Source organism: Perca fluviatilis, chromosome 17 (genome assembly GCF_010015445.1).
Source record: "Perca fluviatilis chromosome 17, GENO_Pfluv_1.0, whole genome shotgun sequence".
Taxonomy (NCBI): domain Eukaryota; kingdom Metazoa; phylum Chordata; class Actinopteri; order Perciformes; family Percidae; genus Perca; species Perca fluviatilis.
In genome coordinates this window covers 17,164,565-17,183,806 of record NC_053128.1, presented here as the reverse complement: position 1 = coordinate 17,183,806, position 19,242 = coordinate 17,164,565, and the positions used below count along the sequence as shown (strand labels likewise).

Here is a 19,242-nt window from a genome sequence, read left to right as displayed (position 1 = left end):
CAATTATACCAACAGAAGAAAGTAGACCATTATGCGACGGTAGGGCCTATGTACGTTTATAATTCAAATTATGCAGAGTCGGTCAGAGATATACTTGAAACGGATTGCTGGTCTGTTTTTTCCCTCTCTGTTTCTGTCTCTGTTAGTTTCCTCTCATGGGTTCCTATGACGTCACGTGTACAGTACCATTATGTACAGTACAGTTTCACCAAAGTATCATGACTGTTGCTTTGGTTAAACCTTCACAATAACTTATCTCCCAACTGATTAACTGTTTTACAGTTCAATAAGATGTATTGATGTCAGTGGTTTGTGGCTCAGTTTAGCATTTACTGCAACTGCCAAAGTTTTGGTAAAACAGTGGTAAAACAAAGTATTTTAGATCCTGTAGCTTAGCGACTTAAGTAAACAGTATCCATGTATAAGTCAACATTCTCAATTAAAAGCTCTGCATTCAAAATAGTACTTAAAATTACAAATGTAGGCTATTATTATTAAAAAGTAACCTACATTTTTTGTACACAATGTAAATACCTACAGTATTAAGTATAACTCGGTAAGCCTACTCGTTATGTAGCAGAATGGCCCCTATCAGATTTACTTAATTAAATATTATATTACTGGATTACTATTACTGATGTTGTATCTGGTTGAGGTGGAGCAAATTGTAATTACTTTTGGGCAGTTTAATCTGCACAAATGCACCATGTTTTATAAACTTGCCACGTTCTGTATGTAAATATTTATTCTACAAAGCAATAGCAGTCAAATACATTTGTGGAGTACAATATTTCCCTCTGAAATGCAGTGGATTAGAAGTATAAAGTAGAAAATGGAGATGCTCAAATACAATTTAAAAAATTAAAATTGGACACAGAACTTGATTAAATGTAGCCTACTTCTTGGCTCTCCTACTACAGTTGGCAACAGCAAGTAAACTGGACTTTTTTAGTCAGTGTTGATATATAAATATGCTTCCAACAACAAAGACATTCATGTTCACATAAGTCAACACACGTCATTTGGGAAAGCTGGAAATTTGAATGTGAGAAATTCATAACATATCGGAGAGAGAAGTTTAACATGTAATTTTACCAGCCAGGTGAAATTCCCATATGCATCCAATAATTTCACCAGCTATGTCTGGCAGAGACCACACTGTCCCATACTGTATGACTGTACTAAACCTTTGTGGACTTTCCATCAGTTCACTTACTGGCTCCCACATGTTGTAGGCTACGTGTTCACACACAATTTTATTTTTTGTAAAATGGGAATACCTGAAATACATTATTGTAAAGTTTTGACTCATCACTGGCCTGCTCTGGCCTACTGTAGGCTCTGGTACACCTAGGACAATGCAATTATTGGTGTGCTCCTGTACTGTATGTGCCCTCATCACGCAGAAAGTGCTCTTCTATTTGTTTTTTGAAATGTGAGTTCTCTTTGCTTGATTTTATTTTATCTCTTTTTGTGTTTTCTGTCTGTAACTGTTTGTATTTATGCTGCTGCCTGTCTTGGCCAAGTCTCACTTGAAAAAAAAATCTTAATTTCAATGGACTCTCCTGGTTAAATCAAGGTTAGCCTAAATAAAATAAATAAAAATACGATAGTGGTGCATGTCTGATCTTATCAATGATTTTGTCACTAAGGAGTGTATTTTTGCCACAGTTTCCAACATTTTGGAAACCCCTTGTGAATTTGTATGGACTTTACAACCCAGATAACTCAAAGGTAAAACAGATACAGCATATACCTGGCATTACAGGAGAGGTGTGATACAGATCTCGGGAAAACACGTTTTCTTGAATACAACATTGGTTCATGTGAGGTAGTGCTAAAGCATTCAGTATACTGCAGAATTGTACTGTCGGGGTGTAACCAGGATGTAAAAAAAAACCTGTGCATTTCTTTCCTACAGCAATTATTATGTTATAAATTATGCTGAATTTGTTGTGAACCGGTGGAATATCAGGTGTCCGGGAAGGTGAAAGTTGGCCAGGATTCTCCAACGCTGTTGTAATGCATTGATGAAAAAAGATAGCTTGGCTTGATATGGTTCACTGCAGCATGGAGATTTTCACTTTGACTGATCAAGGCTGAACCAAACAAAAACCAGCTTGGGATACTAACTCTCGCACAAAGTCATTGTAGTATCCTCACACCTATTAAGGGCCCCGATTGTGCAAAGTCTATTAAAACAAATCGCTGTATCCACTTATTCTGTGCTGGGCGCTGGAGCCTACCACAACAATTACGTTTTAATTAAAGTCGTACTAACTAATAACTTAAGTTACTTCAAAGTAAGGGGAACGTTTTTATTAATTGACCTTGTGGTCAAAACTTCACATAACCCTGGGGCTGGTTGTAATCCAGCCTTTGAATTCTGCATAATTCAGATTTAATCCTCAGAAAGTCCTTCTAATTCTGAGACATCTAGGCCTATACATTTGATTCTAAATGGAAACAAGACACCGACTGTAAAATAATCAATTATGGACTGAGACCCACAAACACCAACAGAGGGAGCCATTTCTTATTTTATTGCAAGTGGGATCATGGACTGTGGGATGGGACAAGCACTACACCTCTTTATAACACAATCACTGTGTAAACTCTATATTTCCCAACCCATATTTCCCTTACTTAGAGCAGCAGCGTGTTAATAATTGGTTTGAATGAATTCCTTTGAATGATCAGTGTAATTTGTCCCTGATGGAAAATTACCATGATATTCCTTTGCCTTATAGTCAGTTTACAGTGACTTATTTTGGTGTTGGACTGTCATTATAATGCTCCTATAATATTAGTTTTGATATTTGGAAAGCATCCTTCTTGTTTATGATTGATGTAACATGTTTTTTGTTTTATTTTGAAAGTTTGACCGGAAGTACAGTGTTTATTTATACCAGGTGTGTAACAGTGCAATACGTGCATGCTGTGCATACGTTTTGTTTTCAGAGACATGCGCCCTTGAATATCCGTCAATATTGCTTTGGTGACGAATATCATTATTGTATTTAGCCTAACGTTACCGTCTTCAAAGTATACGTTACTGGGTATGTAATGTTAACGTTAAAGCTTTCATTTTTAGTTAACCAAGCTAACGTACCACGCAAGGTTTAGGGTAGCTTATCGGGTGAAGTATGGAAAGCTATTGCATGTAACGTTATATTAGCACGTGTCCTTAGCCAGATCTAACAGTTGAGCCCAAAAAGCACAGAACCATACACCAAGTCGTTTACAAACGTTATACGCATTGCTAGCACCTAGCAATAGCAACATTTATTAGACGGTAACGCCATTAGCATCAAGTTATTAGACAGAAGCAGTGAAATAAGGCAAAGCTACAGTGCAGTCAAAGTGCGATTAATTTACATGTTCAAGTAAACACAGTTTAACGGTGGTTGTACTCTATACATTAAGTATTTGTGCGTTCTTATTGTAAGGTTTGGTTGCGGCATCATTTTGAGTAACGTTACTGCATCTTTAGGTCAACAGTGAGCGCCACCATGGGGTTTCTACTGTCTAAACCCATGGATGCAAACTTTAAAAAGCAGCAAGAATTCATGCTCCACAATTCACGGCTGCAGGTGAGTGAAGGTGCACCCACTCACATGGTATTACGAACATTGTTCAGAAGATGTAATTTGCTATTCACTCATGGTTTACTTCATGCACCTGCAACCATGTGGTACCTGTGTCAGGTGGAACAAGTGAGAGTGATGCTTTAAGGCTTGTCCTTGATCCACTGGCTTGGATTGTATCTAATTTGTATGTTGCTTTGAACAAAAGTGTCTGCCAGCTCCTTTACTCTAAATGTACTACTATACATGCTTATTAGTGGGCTAACATTTGTTTATAAAGCTTGGATAAAACGTCAGGATGGTTTATTTGTTTAGTATTATTTGTAATTTAGGTTTCTTTTTCTAAATAATGGTGTCTTGTAAGCCTGTTTGGGCTGGGCACATTATTTATGCATGACACTATATTAATAATAAAAATCATTCAATCAATCATATACCAGTAAGGCTTGATTACCCACTGTGCAAAACAGAAAACTGCCCCAAGGCCCCAAAAGCCCCAGGTTCACTGGGTGGCAATTTGATGAGTTGTAATTTTGTTTAGGAATATGGGAATTTGCAACACACTACTAAAGCACAATATTATGATAACTGTACTTACTGTACTTAACATTGTGTATATTCCTAAAATGGAATTTTTTTAACATAACTACACAGCAATAGGGCTGCACAATATGAGCAAAATATACAATATGCGATAATGTTGTTGAATATAGCGATAGCGTTATTACTTGCTGCTTTTAGTATTCTGCTAAAATGCAAGAAATTGATGTGGAAACTGAAAGGAAATCATTTCAAACAGTCTTTAATTGAACAAATTAAACATTGAACTGAACACAAAATGCACCATTAAAGAAAAAGAATGGTTACATTTTAAAGTGCAGTTTTTCACTGATACTTTTTTTTAACTAACAAAAACATCCTTTGTCTTTTGTAATGTGTCACAGTGTTTATTGCGCAAGTTAATATCGCAATGACGATTAAAAAATGATTTATTGTGCAGCCCTACACAGCAAACATGAAACCTAACATAATATCTTTTTAATGTAATTACTACACAGCAAACATGAGGCTAAGTAATATTCCAGGATAATCCATCAATTCTACCAATGAACCAGCCTACATGGACCACAACTTTGGCAGTTTTTCCAGAAAACAGACCTAGGCCATCAATCTGGCCATCACATTAATCTATCCTATCTATCTGTCTTGTCTTGGCGTTCTGTCTTTCTTTTTTGAATCACACAGTGTCAAAGCAAGGGATACACGCTGCAGCTCGAATCTCAGCATTTCCATTTAGAGACCACATGTTTTATCACTCTTATTGTTTCATTTGAACAAAGGATTGTTTTTTTTCTTCTCCTTTTTGGGGCCAATTTGTTGTGATTTATTCATGCCTGTAAGCTGCTGAGCAGCAGGTGGGATGTGTGGCTGTCATAACACCAATGACATTATCCAAATACACCCAAAAGGTTGTTGTGTTTTCTGCCCCGTAATTTTCTCCTGCTCCCCCAGCTGCAAATGTGGTAGAGAATGACTAATATTATTCAGGGATGGCAAAGGTTTGGCAATTGAGTTTTAGAGCGCCCTCATTTGGGTCATGACGATGACTCACAGGTAAATATTGGGTACTTGTTTAAGCATTGCTGTAGTGGATCTACATTGTTTCATTGACTTGCTACATATTGTTTCATGTTTATAATTCACGTTTTATACAAGTGAATAAGACATTTTACCATCATCTGTCTGTATGCTTAAAATAAATTGAAAGCATAGTAGCACACATGTTATTCACCTGTGATTTTGATTAATACATTTAATAGGGGTGGGACAAAATATTGATACAGCAATATATGGTTGTTCTTCTTCGTGCTTCATCAAATCGTATCCTGAGGTAGCCTGTGATTCCCACCCCTAACATTTAACCTATCTTGGCTGAAAAAAAACTTCCTTAATTGTGATAGAGTCAAACAAAGCTCTTCAATGTCGCTAATGGTCAAATGTTATGTTACTGTCTGTAACAGAAATCGTTTTGCTGCTTTTTTCATCTTCAATGGTGAAATTACATCTTTAAATCGCCAAATTTAATGAATAAAATTGACTCTGGCAATTTTCCGAATATATGTATATAATAACGCTGTTGCCTCCCCGTGCATTAAGATGTCAAAGATGATTGCTTGCCTGTGTTCTTAAGGCACATTAGTCAAAGCTAATTGATCATTTCCACACCCTTCCCCTTGTGGACTACTAAGTCATTGGGCTTTGTGTTTGAATCACAGTGTCCATCTTAAACATTACTTGGAAAAATAGTGGATATGGGTGTGTTTGTATGACGCATGTCCTGAGGATAAATGACAGCTGGGAAAATGACCTTTTGTTCATTTTATATTTAAGAGGGGTCTTGGTTGCTAATAATAGGGTTGTGCTTTTTGTTCACAGTCACTGAACTTGAGTGGGGTTGTAAATGTGAAGTAGGTAAGAGAGGTAGGACCTCCCTACAAGGTTTTGTATATGTTTTCTATCCCTGTTTTCACAGTTCTTTGACCACTGTGATCCTCACTTTCTAAAGACAATGCAAACACTAAAAATGACTTTCCAGAAATGACACAAAAAACTGAAAATATTTGTCATAAAATAGAACACAGGGTGATTTAAAAAAAAAAAAAGCTCAAGGCTGATCAGGTATACATAAAACTATTAATGAAAGTCACAATAAAACACACAAAACTAAATAGAATACAACTGTTGAAAATTATTCAAAAAAAACCCCACCAAGTTTCTCACCTTTTGGATGGGACTCATCGCTGCAACATTGCTGCAAATAAATCCTGTAGTTTTAAATTAGGTTAGGAGAACAGCTAAAAGCCCCGGGTCAAATGATAGACAACACAGAGGCTTCTGCCATGAGGTGCTGTGTAAATAATCATACTAGAAGGGCACTCTGAGAGCACAGACCTCCGCCAAGGCATGCCCTATCTCATAATGTTCATGCAGCGTGAGTTTTCCCACTCAGGAACACATTTTTCTGATTATTCCAACACAAAATGAATGCAGCACAAATGCCCTATCTTGCAATGTTAACGAAAGTGAAAAAGATTTTGTGTTATCTGCATCATGATATGGATCCACTCCGATATTGAATGGCAAACAAACAAACAAACAAACAAACGCATAAACCAAACCGAAAACATAACCTCCTTGGGGGTGGTCAAAAAAGTTCTCTCCTTGGAGCCAGTGTATAGTGGCTATGATCTGATCTTAATTAAAGCCTGGTCATAACTAAAGCAAGAAACAAAGGCAATGTGAATATTAGCTATATCCCCGTAATGAAAAAGCAAGCATTAACCAGTTATGTGATGTACTGTATTGATTAAAATGTTAACATGAATCGCAATAAAAATATTTAACTGTCCACTACAGGACTTTGTGCACTGCAAATTTGAATGGAGAGTAGAAGGGATGTCAAAACAGCCTTGAGGTCTATGGAAACAGCTTTGAGGTCTATGGACAAATTGTAACGTTTCAGTTTTATCAGAAAGGGATCACAATGGTAGGCCTACCCCAAGTAACCGCCAGAAACTCAGGCATGAAGTAACTCCTGATGGAAACATAATTGTTTTTGCTTCATTATCAAACTTTTTTTACACACAAAGAATTATTTTTAAATGAATAAAACACTTACAAATGATGCAATATATTCAAATTGTTAGGAAAAAATACTCTGACATATAAGACATATACAAATAACATGGTAGCCATATACTGTATATCTGTGTGTTTATTGGGGGTTTCTCTCTCTTTCTGTTACATATTCTTCTTTTAGTATGTAGACCGTGATGATTTGTGTGTATCAGTACTTCAGGTGTTGTCCCGCTCTGCGTATCCTTGTAGCCTTCAGAAAATGTCAGTGAATTTCCCACATACGTTCCAGCTCTAATCTCACCTTGTCACTTTCAAAGTGAACTCATTGTGGCTCATTTCTTTCTTTCACTTTTTCTTCACTGCTCTTTCCAGTCACTGTCATCTCTGCTGCTTGTCCATGCTTGCTTTCAATTCTAAAGTGTATTGGTCATCCCTTGTCATTCTCTCCAGGATTTCGTGGCCTTTTTTTGAGATTGTTGCGGCCCAAAAAATGCCTGATTTTGCGGGAGCTTTTGTAAACAATTGCGATAAAAGTTGCAATGTCTTTTGTATGTTTGTTGCAATGAAGTTGTATAGTTCTTTAAAAATAAAAAGGAAAATTGTTTAGGGGAGAATAAAACTACTCTGGTTTGAGTTTTCCTAGTAACCTTACCAAAAAGGCTCAGGATGCTGCAAATGTTGATATAATATGAAAATGGCCGGTGGCTTTAAGACAAAAAATTATAATTTATTGAATGAATCAAATTTGACCATATGTGTCTGTGGCTTGTTGATCTTAACATTGTTAATTTCCTATCTTGGCCTGGGACACACATTCATACGGTTCGATAAAGTACTTATTGGACTTTAATTTATCATTGCACTTACAATAATGAGCATAGCTGTCCATAATTTAGGTCATCGTGTCATCTCATCTCCGGTTTTTCCTGTATCCACCGTGTGTGTTTGAGTGTGTGTGCACGTCTGTAGCGGGGGGAACTGTATGAGCAGCAGCCCCGCCCCCGCCCGCTGCAGACAGCCGACAGGATTGAAACAGCAGCAGCTTTCAGCGACATTAGAGTGAAAAATCGTTACAGCGTACATTGATGTTAAAATGTATACAGGTTGGCAGGATGGTCTGAAATGTTTTGCACAGTCTTTCACTATACGTTTTGTTGGTAAATGTGAGATGTTTGAGTCGGAATTTCGGAAACAAGCTCTCTCTTACTCCCGCTTGGTCAGTGGCACTCAGAGTCACATTATACTGACGTCAAGTCTGGCACGTGGGACTGCTGGGATTGGTTGAAGTCATGGGAAACTCCGGTTATTAAATTTGCGATGATTGGTCAAGGGCCCCCTTTTCATTGTGTCCACACCGCAAGAACTTGGAACGATCAATAAAAAAATTGAAGAAAACACAGACAAATGGACCAACAGTAACTCCATAAAGCCTGTGTTAGCGTATCCAGCCAGGTAAAAGGTAGCAGGAGATGTCCTAATGTAGGCCTAATTGTATTTAAATTTTATTTAGAAGTTATCTGTTGTAGTTATGACTGATACTGGGACAGGAGCATCACAGGAAAAGAAGGAAATTAAACGAAGACCAACTAAAAGCTAAATGGAAAGTGAAAGAAATCGGGCGAAACCAAGTAAACTTCGGTCGGGCTTTCAACAGATGGAGACAATTACAGCATTGTAAATTATTCAAAAACGTCCCTGAATTGGCCCTCAGGTATGTAATATGTCTATTTCATTCATAAAATAACTTTAGATTGCGCAATATGGTTGTTCGTCAGTAGCCAACATTCAATTACGTCCCCCTCCCACTTAGCGCAGACGTTTTATTCCTTTTATTTCATGTTTGTGTTGGCCTACTATTTTCTTTTCCCTTGTCCCCCTGTACTTGTGTAAAGCGTCCTTGGGTTTCATGAAATGCGCTTTATAGATTGAAGTTATTCCTACGTTGGTTGCTACAACAAATTCTTAATGCTTTGGCTCGTGACACAGTGACAGTGATACCCGGTTTAGCTCACGATACATCCAAAGTTACTGTATGCAACACCTAAAAATGCAACGATGCATCTGTAATGTATTCTCTTATTGTAAATGAATGATTTTATGTCTGAACAAAATATTCATCACAACTATATGACCTCCCGGTAACGCTAACTCCTAGACCTGAACGACAGCAGGTGTGGTAAAAACATTACCGCTTTTGTCCAAAGGGGTCGCTGAAATCAACACAAACTGAAAGTTACATATAGTCACTTTAAGGTAAGTCTACTGTTAACTGTGAAGTTTAGGTGACAAAAAGTGAGATTTATGCAGCGACAACGGTTAAATTTAGGCACCAAAATGACTAGTTAGGTTTAGGAAAAAGATTATGTTTTGTATTTTAACACTCCCAAGGAACATCCATTTCCGGGGTAAAGTCCCTTCCCCGGTAAGGCGAACTCCGCTCCCCGGCTTGAATGCGCTGTGTTTGATGTTCTGCTTTATGTTCTTTAAATAATAAATGGAAAGCATTAAAACAAATATATATTGTCAACCCTTTTTTGTGCTGATCCGAAAACGTGTCCGATCCATGACTCAAAACCGTGATCCGAACCGTGAGTTATGTGATCCGTTGCACCCCTAGTTGCTATACCAACCGCCAGCCGGCTTACGTCACTTCAGCAGTCCTATTGACAGTGCGAATGCAAACAGTAAAAAGCCCTTGAAGGTACAGTATGTAGTTCTCGGGGGATCTCAACAGTGGGCGGTTGCTCTCAGGGAACCGAACAATTTGGTCCGAAAAAGCCTATATTGCTTTGTTATTTTGCTACAGTAAGTAACTCAGTTGATCGTACATGGGTTGAGACATGTCGGCACTTGAGAAATGCAAAGTCCCTGAAGTATTTTTGACTAAGTCATCATGTTAAGGCACATTGCTATGGCTTGTTATCACACCTCAATTCTTATCTGCTATAAACCAAAATGTGTCTATTGCAACAAGCATCTAAAACTGTCCTATATAAAAGAAGTGTTGTAGAAAGCATGTTTTTATATAATTTTTGTATAGCTACCAAAACTCCGAAATTTTTTCTGCGCTGGAATTGGAAACTTTCAAATGATACCCAATTTCCAGTCGTGTCGACAGAAGGCACAAATTGTCTGACAAGGCAATTGTGTGAGTGTTACCAGATATTGAGTGATTTGGATGTTGGCAGCATTTGTGTTCACATCTGTGAAGTTGGAAGTGGATTTATTGGCTGTGTGGTTTGGATATGTTTGTTCCTGTTGGTGACTGTGAGTGTGGTAAAGTGGCAGATGCAGCAATAGACTAGGACTGGCTGTTTGATGCTTTGACACAAGGGGAGCGGTAGGTGGGGTGCAACAGTTTCTGAATGATGGAGAGCTTTTGCTGGCAGAGTTTATGATTGGTGTTTATGATTGGAGTGTTCATCAAAGCTGAGTTTAATGTCCAGGAGGATTCTCGCATATTTAAATCTCAATTCCATGTCAGCTGCGTCAGTGCAGATGATGCTGAGGGTGTGGAGTTAAAAATACTGGAATCATCCCTCACAGGCATTTGTCTGGGCCATCTTTTCAATGTCAATTAACCTAATTCTTTATTAATTTGTAATTCATCCAAAAAGTATAAAATATATTGACGTACAGTAGCACAATTTAAGCAGAGACCAACATTATGTCCATGGGGGTTGATGTGTTGGTTGAGGGCTCGGACATTCAAGAGTCAGTAATACAGTTTTGTTTTCTTACATTTACAGATTACAACAATAACATCATGTTTAGCTTATTAGCATCTTCAGTCCTTGGGGAAAAATGCTTAACATTTTGTGGTTAGCTTCTCAAATGAGAGTAATTGCTGATTTTCTCGTCATATATCATTGTAGACTGAACATTTCGGGAACAAAACAAGACATTTGAAGATGTCACAATGGACTTTTGTAATGGGTATTTTTTTCTCTTTTTTTTACATTTCGGAGACTAAAGGAATAATAAAAAAATAATAATAGCACTGCATTCACAAGCAAACTTCTGACTTGGGAAGTCATTTTTGCAGTAGATTGCACTTGAATGCATCATTCAAACAGGCTTTTCATGAGACAGTGAGAGGTGTTGCTTTTGTTTGAACACATTACACTGATTATATTCAGATTAAGCTTCCACTAAAATGATTTCTATATCTTTTTAGATATAGAAATCTTTTTAAAATCTCCATTGGAATATTCTGCACCATCTTTAAAAGAAATGTACAAGCCATTGACTAAAGGGAAACAATGATTATCATTGACAGGAAGTAGGTAGTTTCCAGATAGATTATTAAAATCAAAGATCCAGTATTTCTGTTCTACTTCTGTTTTGCGACCCAGATGAGAGAAGTGATGACTTCACGAGAGGTGACGTCTCTTTAACTATGTCACCAGAAACACTTCATTACAATTTCTCGCTCCTGAGGAATTTAATATAATGGGTAGTTTCCCCTTGCTGTCCTTGGAAAGATATCTAATCAAAACATAATAATTATTGACTCATTAACAACACCTGCTGCATTTGGTTTCTTTTTCAACTTTGTCTCATTTTAATGAGGCATCCTTGAGTTCACTATTGTTCACTAATTTAGTTCAGCGTACCCCATCATTAGAGACCAAGCACTGTTGGTTGCAACAGCCGTTTCTATTTCTATTTCTTGGAAACATTACTCCAGCCAGAGGCTAGCTCTTGAGTATGACACACTCTTAAAATGTATTTAGCCTCTTCCTTCCTGGTGAGGGTAGTCAGCATGGTGACAGGAATCGATTTCAAAGTTTTTTCAAAGTTTCGTGATGAACAAAAGCAAGTATACACAGAAATGTATACCTGTGTTCCCAGCTTATGATTTAAAATGTCAGAAAAAACTCTCAGAGCCCATGGTGACATCTACAAATTATTTGTTTTGTTCAACAACACTTCACAAAATCCAAAGATATTCAATTAACTCTCATATGTGACCAAATAATTGATTAATAAGCAGATCATTTCAGCTCTAAAATCAATTTTTGATTGATTGTAACTGATTTTTACTGTGACCAGGGAAGAATTTCAATTTCAGCCACCTTTTATGAAATACAGTGTAAAATAAAATTATTTGTCCTATGATGAGTCAGCTGTCTAGGCTCAGTAGACATTTGGTTAAACTGAAGTTTGCAAAAGATAAGCAGCAATTTCGTTCTACCTCCTCCAAGCAGACAGGAAGTTGTGACATTTGTCTCACACAATAGGGGCGCAGTTGTGTTAAGTTCTGCTCAATAACCGGTTTCATTAAAAAACTAATTTTCACCAATATAATTATGTCTACATATACTGTACTGTATTTTTTGTGATTTTTCTTCTTCTTTTTTAATATCGTTTGACAAAAATGAGCTTTTGATGTTCACTAATGTTGATTAAACTCTCCACAATCAGTCTAACAGCATGTTTAAAAAACACATTTGAATACCTTTTTATAGTTGATTGTGCTTCATTAACTGAAGTGCCTTTTACTGTATTTTACCTGCCAGCCACGTCTCAGCCTGGTGATTACAGCTTAACCCTCCTGAGCTGTTTTCTTAATTAAACGCCTTCCTTCTCCTCTACTACTCTTATCGTTAGCCAATCACCCCACATGATTCCCTCAAAATAATTAGACCAGTGCTATAACAGCTTCTGTTATTAGAGTTGCCAGGTGACGTAGACCTGGATAAACACAAGATGCAGCAGTATAACATCTTCACTGGACTTCTGAATGTTGCAAACCGGGCTGTCTGGGCAAAGCTTTGTCATTATATATCTAGCGGTTGTGTACTCCTGTGCATTGTGTATATCGATGAAACGCTCTCTTTGGCTCCAACCAGCCATTTATTACCTGGTAAGTAACACAGGATAACAGTTACAGTAGTTCTCCACAGTTTGTTATAGCCAGTCTTACAAGGAATGCTAAAACAAATAAGAATGTAGTCAATTTAAGCTAAAATGAAGCTTGCAAAAACAATACATGTTGACAACAAATTAATAGAAAACCACCATTTAAAACAAGGAAAGAAACAAAATCGAAACAGTCATTCATTTAGTCAAGTAACTGAAAGCTGAAGATACATGAATACAAAACACAGTTTTACCCATAAGAAGGTGAATAAAATAAATATATAGTGAAGCTAATGTTAAGGCAATCTACCAAGCAGTCACCACATGCAGACTGAAAGTCTGCAGGGGCGCAGCAGAGGAAAATAAACTAATTCAAAACAAGATATAAAACAGTATAATACATGACAGTTAACAGTATAAAAATTAACTGATGACTGATAATAAATCATATAAAATGTAAATTTAAATTATTACACAGTGATAGTGAAATCATTAACTACGCTACATATAGAATATGTTAAACCATTCCAGCCATTTTTATTGTAGAAATTTTAATTATATTTGTCATATAGCTGATGGCCAATTTTCCATCAGTGAACAGCTGATGACTGGATTTAATTTCTCATGCCTACGGTCAGGCCCCGAGGGAGGGTTGACTGATCAGACTTGCCATTATTTATCTTGCTTAACAAGTTAAACACATTTAGTGCTGGGAGTTGTTTAATACGAAGCCAACTCCCTCATAGAACATTGTTAAATTAACTCTTGACTTGTTTCAGAGGCTCCTGCACCTTACAGCCTAGCTTGATGAATTGCTCCTCCTTCTCGGGAGGATGCTGACTGGTTCAAATTTTAGTATGAACAGTACATGAATGACCATGTGCAACAGTTACAGTAGGCAGTGCAGGTATAAGTAGAAGTATATAATATATATATGAAAGTGAAAGTAGTACAAGTACTGATAATAGTAAGACATGTAGAATAAACAGCAGGAAGTATGATAGGAATACTGTGTATACACTATATAACTGATATGTACAGTATAGTCAGTGGTATAAGTATGAATACTCTACAGGACAGTAGGGACAGTAGTATAAATGTATGGGTATATGAGAGTGTATATAGTGTGAGTAAGCGTATGTGCATCAGTTTGGCAGTATTGAGTAAGTGTGAGTAAGTTTCATTCACTTTAGCTTGAATGCCATGTTATGGTATTGGCAAAGGCTGTTGACCAGGTCCAGCAGGTTGACTCCCATCCTATCCTCTTTACATTGGCTTCCTGTCATATTCAGGATTCATTTTAAGATTCTTGTTCTGACATATAGAGCCTTGTATTGTTCAGCACCTGTGTACATCTCTGACCTGCTCCTTCCTTATATAACCAGTAGGTCATTTATGTGACCATTTATATGACCTGGAATTACTGGTTGTCCCTCACGCTCGACTAAAATCAAAAGGTGATCTTTGAAGTGGGGGCTCCAACGCTGTGGAACACCCTTCCTATTGTCATACTTTCTGTGGTCTCTGTTGACGCTTTTAAAAAGCAGCTAAAGACTTACCTATTTTACTTGCCTTTGTCTCATGTTAGTAATTGTTTTAGTTTTTTATTATTTTTATTTCTATTGTTATTATATACATTTTAATGCTATTTTTACTCACTTATTTCTAACAACTTTACTCTTGTGACTTTGTCCTGTAAAATGTGCTATATTAAATAAACGTATTATTATTATTAATGTTCAGCCATTAATGCAGATTTACAGACCTGTTGGTGAATATGGGCAGAAATCAAAAAATGTTGCTTTTCCGACATGTTGTAATTTATGTCATCCACTTGCGTCATCATTGAGTTAATGTCACGGTCCTTAAGTGGAAATAAAAGCTCATCTTTGACACATTGACTTTTTTAAGAGATAAAGGCTTTTTGAATGTGAATGTCACCCAGTCAGCTCAATAGCAATCGTTATGCAGAGAGCATGTATATGTGAGTGAATGTCAAACAGGAAACGGCAGACAAAAGATATATTTAACCGAGGATCATCAGCATGACACAGTTTCTGAGACAGGGCCAGCTGTCTCTCATTTCTTTGACCCTGTCTTTGTCCCTATGCCTCTATGTCTCACTGCTTTAATATCCAGGGTTATATAGACATTAGATATTCTTTTTCACATAAACGCATACACTTATATTTGGCTCCAAGCTTATATGTACGTGACAAGATATGTACCGAGTGGGACATTTTACATCTGAAAAATAAAGTTGTCGGTTCTCTCTGGTGGACAAACTCTATATTACCTCAAACATATATTTGGCATTTGTGGTATTGAAATGTTTTTTTTCTATTGGCCAACATAAATGCCGATATATCTGCAATAAGCTAATATCAGGCTCTAGTATTTTATTTATCTGGTAATCTCATTTTGTTATTCTTTTTGTTTTCTCTGTATACCTGAAACAATTTATTTCTGAACATCAAATATTTCATGTTTATAAAGTTGTTAGCCTGATGACGTCTTTTGTGTCCCCTCTCGTGTGTGTGTGTGTGTGTGTGTGTGTGTGTGTGTGTGTGTGTGTGTGTGTGTGTGTGTGTGTGTGTGTGTGTGTGTGTGTGTGTGTGTGTGTGTGTGTGTGTGTGTGTGTGTGTGTGTGTGTGTGTGTGTGTGTGTGTGTGGATGGAGCGTCAGATCCTGATGCAGAACCAGATGAGAGAGAGACAGATGGCTATGCAGGTTGCCTGGTCCAGAGAGATTCTCAAATACTTTGGGGCTTTCTTTACAGTGGTTACAGTTGGACTCACTGTTGGGTGAGTTTTGAATTCAACTGCTCATAGAGGTCAGCTCTACATTACATACCCAGACAGAGATGATCTCTTGTTTTTAACGTACACATACAAACACCCGGCCAGTAATAATGCACAGTGAGAGAACAACCTGTATCAGCTTGTATATACAAGTCTTCACAGCTTGAGGATTAAATGAATCACAGTCTAGTAGCCGTTACTGGTGCAGCTAAATGTATGATGTTTTGTAAGGGTTAGACACAGCAGTCACATCAAGTTTAACGGTGTAGCAGTTACATTCTTGCTAAAAATCACACCTATAGGTGGCACTACCACAACATGACATATTTAAATGGCTGTAACTCAGTGGTTGTGAATCTGATTCACTTGACATTTTCCACAATGTATTGTTCTATATTCCAAGGATGGGAAAATTCCCAAAAGTCTGTGGGTATTTTAATGGATATCGCAGATTCAACTTTCTGTAATTAAATGTAATTGTGTAGCCTAAATAGAAGTATGCATTCTCTGAGTGCTTTTATTTATCTTTTTTTATCACATAATTACAGTGGAAAATACTAAGATGTTCTTTTTTTGTCTCTACTTCTCTTCAGTGCCATTAAAAGAAAGAAACCGTTCCTATTGGCTCCCATCGTCCCTCTCGGCTGCATATTTGCCTACCAGATAGACAGCGCCTACGGCACGCTTATTTATCGTATTAGAGGTAGGACCAAGAAGTTATCATCATTACCCCACACAAGGCTTTAACGCTATCCAGAAAAAAACATGTGTTATCCTATCTGTTACCTTTATCTTTTTGAAATCCATTATATTTAATTTATATTTCTGCCACATTTTCTTCAAAATTTATGAGAGCTTATAATCACAATTATATTATTAAGTTTATTAAATAAAATTGCCTTTTATTACAAAAGTTAAGTGTTATTCTGCAGCACTATCGCAAATACATATAAATGCAGTTAAATGGTTGGTCAGACATTAGCATGTGTAATATTTAAACATCTGTGTATTCCCGAAATATAGCCACACGCTCCTGCCATTTTAAGTCATTTTCACTGAATAGCTGTTTTCCATTAAATTAATCTAATCGTACCTAATACCTCATGTGCTTACATCTTTTTTGGGAGTATCAACAACATGTAAAACCAGATATAATACAAATATATTAAACTTCATCTCTAACTCTCTATTTTTTTCTCTGCCATTAGTGCTCAGAGAGGCAGAAACCCAATAATTAGCTGACACATTAATAAATGCACTGGCTTATTACACAACTCCTGAATGTATAGGACAAAAACTAGTTGGTTTCACAGACACCCATTTGCCACAATGCCATACATTGTATTTTTTTTCCATTGTACCTTCAGGGGAGGCTGAGAGTATCATGATGTCTGAACATGACCGTCTGGACTTGCCTCACGGGACTCCAACTTTCGATAGCATAGAGAAAGCCCGCCGCGCTAGAAGCAGCCTTGCCTCCTTCTTGGAGAAATGATGTGTCGGTTATTCGAGACAAAATCATAGCCGTCCAGTCGATGCATTCACCCATTTTGCTTTTGCTTAAAAAACTGTCAAAAACCTTCTTTTTGACATTATTGAGTCTGTGGTTTGCACTAATTCTATATCATGGACCTTGAGTGAAATTAGTTTCAATATTAATAAATATAAAATAATGATGAATGAATGAATGTATTTTCTGGTGTTGTTATTAGAGGTGCATCAGTAGCCAAACATGTATACTTAAGCCAAACTAAATACTCAAATAGGTAAGTAATACACTGTCAGTACTGTAGTATATCATGGATTAAATCTGTAAATCGAATATTTGCATCAATTACATTCAACCATTGTAACGCAATTCACTCAGATTATTGTATACTGAGACTACAGCTGTGTCCTAAATCCAGACTTCATACTAATTCTATATATATGTAAGTATGTAGTACATACTAATCTGTAACTATTTTTACCAGTTAGTATATAAAAAAATATCAACATACTTTACCATATATGATACAATATGCATGATGTCAATCAAACTGCAACTTTGGAAGGTTACTGTCAGTTAAGAGACATCCAAATGTTTAGTATTAAAATATTATTATTAGGTAGTTTCACCACCACTATTTTAATTAGCTGGCGCAGCTCAATTTACTTGGCGCATTGCATTGTGGGAGAATAGTGTGCATCGACAGCACACTCAATAATCAACCATCTTTAGTATGCATGCTGTCTGGTTTGACTTTCTTTTGGCACTTTTCAAGTCTGAACACAGCACATACTAAAAAGCAGCTTAGCCTCAGTATGTAAAATGGAATTTTGACACGGCGTATGTCTCAACAGGTTGTGTTTATGCATGTTAATCATGTTCTTAGTTAAAGCTAACCACTAGCTTTTTTGTTTGAACACTAGAGGACAGAATGACTTTCAAACACACCCACAGTAACATAACCCTTAGAAAGTCTAAGCTTATCAAGGCCGTATGGCTGATGTTTTAGCAAACAGATGCCTACTAGCACATTAGGCAGACACAAAACGGCATGAAAATATCTCTTTCTTACCACCTGACATGGAGAAATGCAATATTCACGGTTTTTTTTAGGTCTAGTTTGGCTCCCAATCTTCGGTTTTGACATGTCAGATGCCTAACTTTTTTTTTCTTTTTACATTAGATGTAGCTGTACTAACTAGTACACTAATCTAAGCACCTACAGACTGATCCAAATGTTAATATAATCAACACTGCAGACGTTTGTCCTGACAGCAGACGATTGTTTTTACTCCAAACTGTATTACTAAAACTTTTGGTCATTGTTTCTGAAAGAGTTCATTTGCCAAAGTCAAATTTGAGTGCTATACCTTATACCAAAGCTATAGTTAGCAGTGGTGCGCCTGTAACTTTTATTTTTATTATCACAGTTGTATTCAGTGGATGTAAAATATTACAGGGTGCTGATATTTTTGCATTGTGTATTTACCATAATTTTAACTGTCTAAAAATCTTTAAAATGTCTGACATCATGGAAACTATATTTGAAAATCCAATAAAAAGAAATATTGCCAAGACTTTCTCTTCTACAATCATATTTTGTGACAAGGTGCTAGTTTGATGCAAAGCTCTAAAGCCAATAACAAACGCAAACCACTTTTTTATATATATTTTTTTGCATAGATGGACAGTGTTAAGAAGCCTTTGGCACGTACAGTCTTAATTTCTTTTCCAATGAAGTGTACAAGACATACTGCCTTCATATTCTTTGTCTCAAAATCATCAAGTATATGAGTAATGTGCACACTAACGCTTAACAATATTCCCCTAATATTACAATAAAGAAAATAAATCCAAGTAC

General features: G+C 36.8%; 1 protein-coding gene across 1 annotated transcript; it reads left to right on the top strand.

Annotated features, from left to right (window-relative positions):
- The first annotated feature begins 2,922 nt into the window (after positions 1 to 2,922).
- plgrkt (plasminogen receptor, C-terminal lysine transmembrane protein) lies at positions 2,923 to 18,958 on the top strand. The gene is made up of 5 exons (XM_039780739.1): positions 2,923 to 3,059; positions 3,494 to 3,593; positions 15,765 to 15,895; positions 16,486 to 16,595; positions 17,260 to 18,958. The coding sequence occupies exons 2-5, from the start codon at positions 3,513 to 3,515 to the stop codon at positions 17,385 to 17,387; spliced, it is 450 nt and encodes a 149-aa protein (XP_039636673.1). The 5' UTR covers positions 2,923 to 3,059; positions 3,494 to 3,512; the 3' UTR covers positions 17,388 to 18,958.
- The last annotated feature ends 284 nt before the right edge of the window (positions 18,959 to 19,242 follow it).

Bases quoted from the DNA above. Each gene is read 5' to 3' on its own strand.
- plgrkt (XM_039780739.1), top strand. From the start codon at position 3,513: ATGGGGTTTCTACTGTCTAAACCCATGGATGCAAACTTTAAAAAGCAG. The intron at 3,594-15,764 runs GTGAGTGAAGGT...GTGTGTGTGTGG, and splicing joins TCCACAATTCACGGCTGCAG to ATGGAGCGTCAGATCCTGAT. The intron at 15,896-16,485 runs GTGAGTTTTGAA...ACTTCTCTTCAG, and splicing joins ACAGTTGGACTCACTGTTGG to TGCCATTAAAAGAAAGAAAC.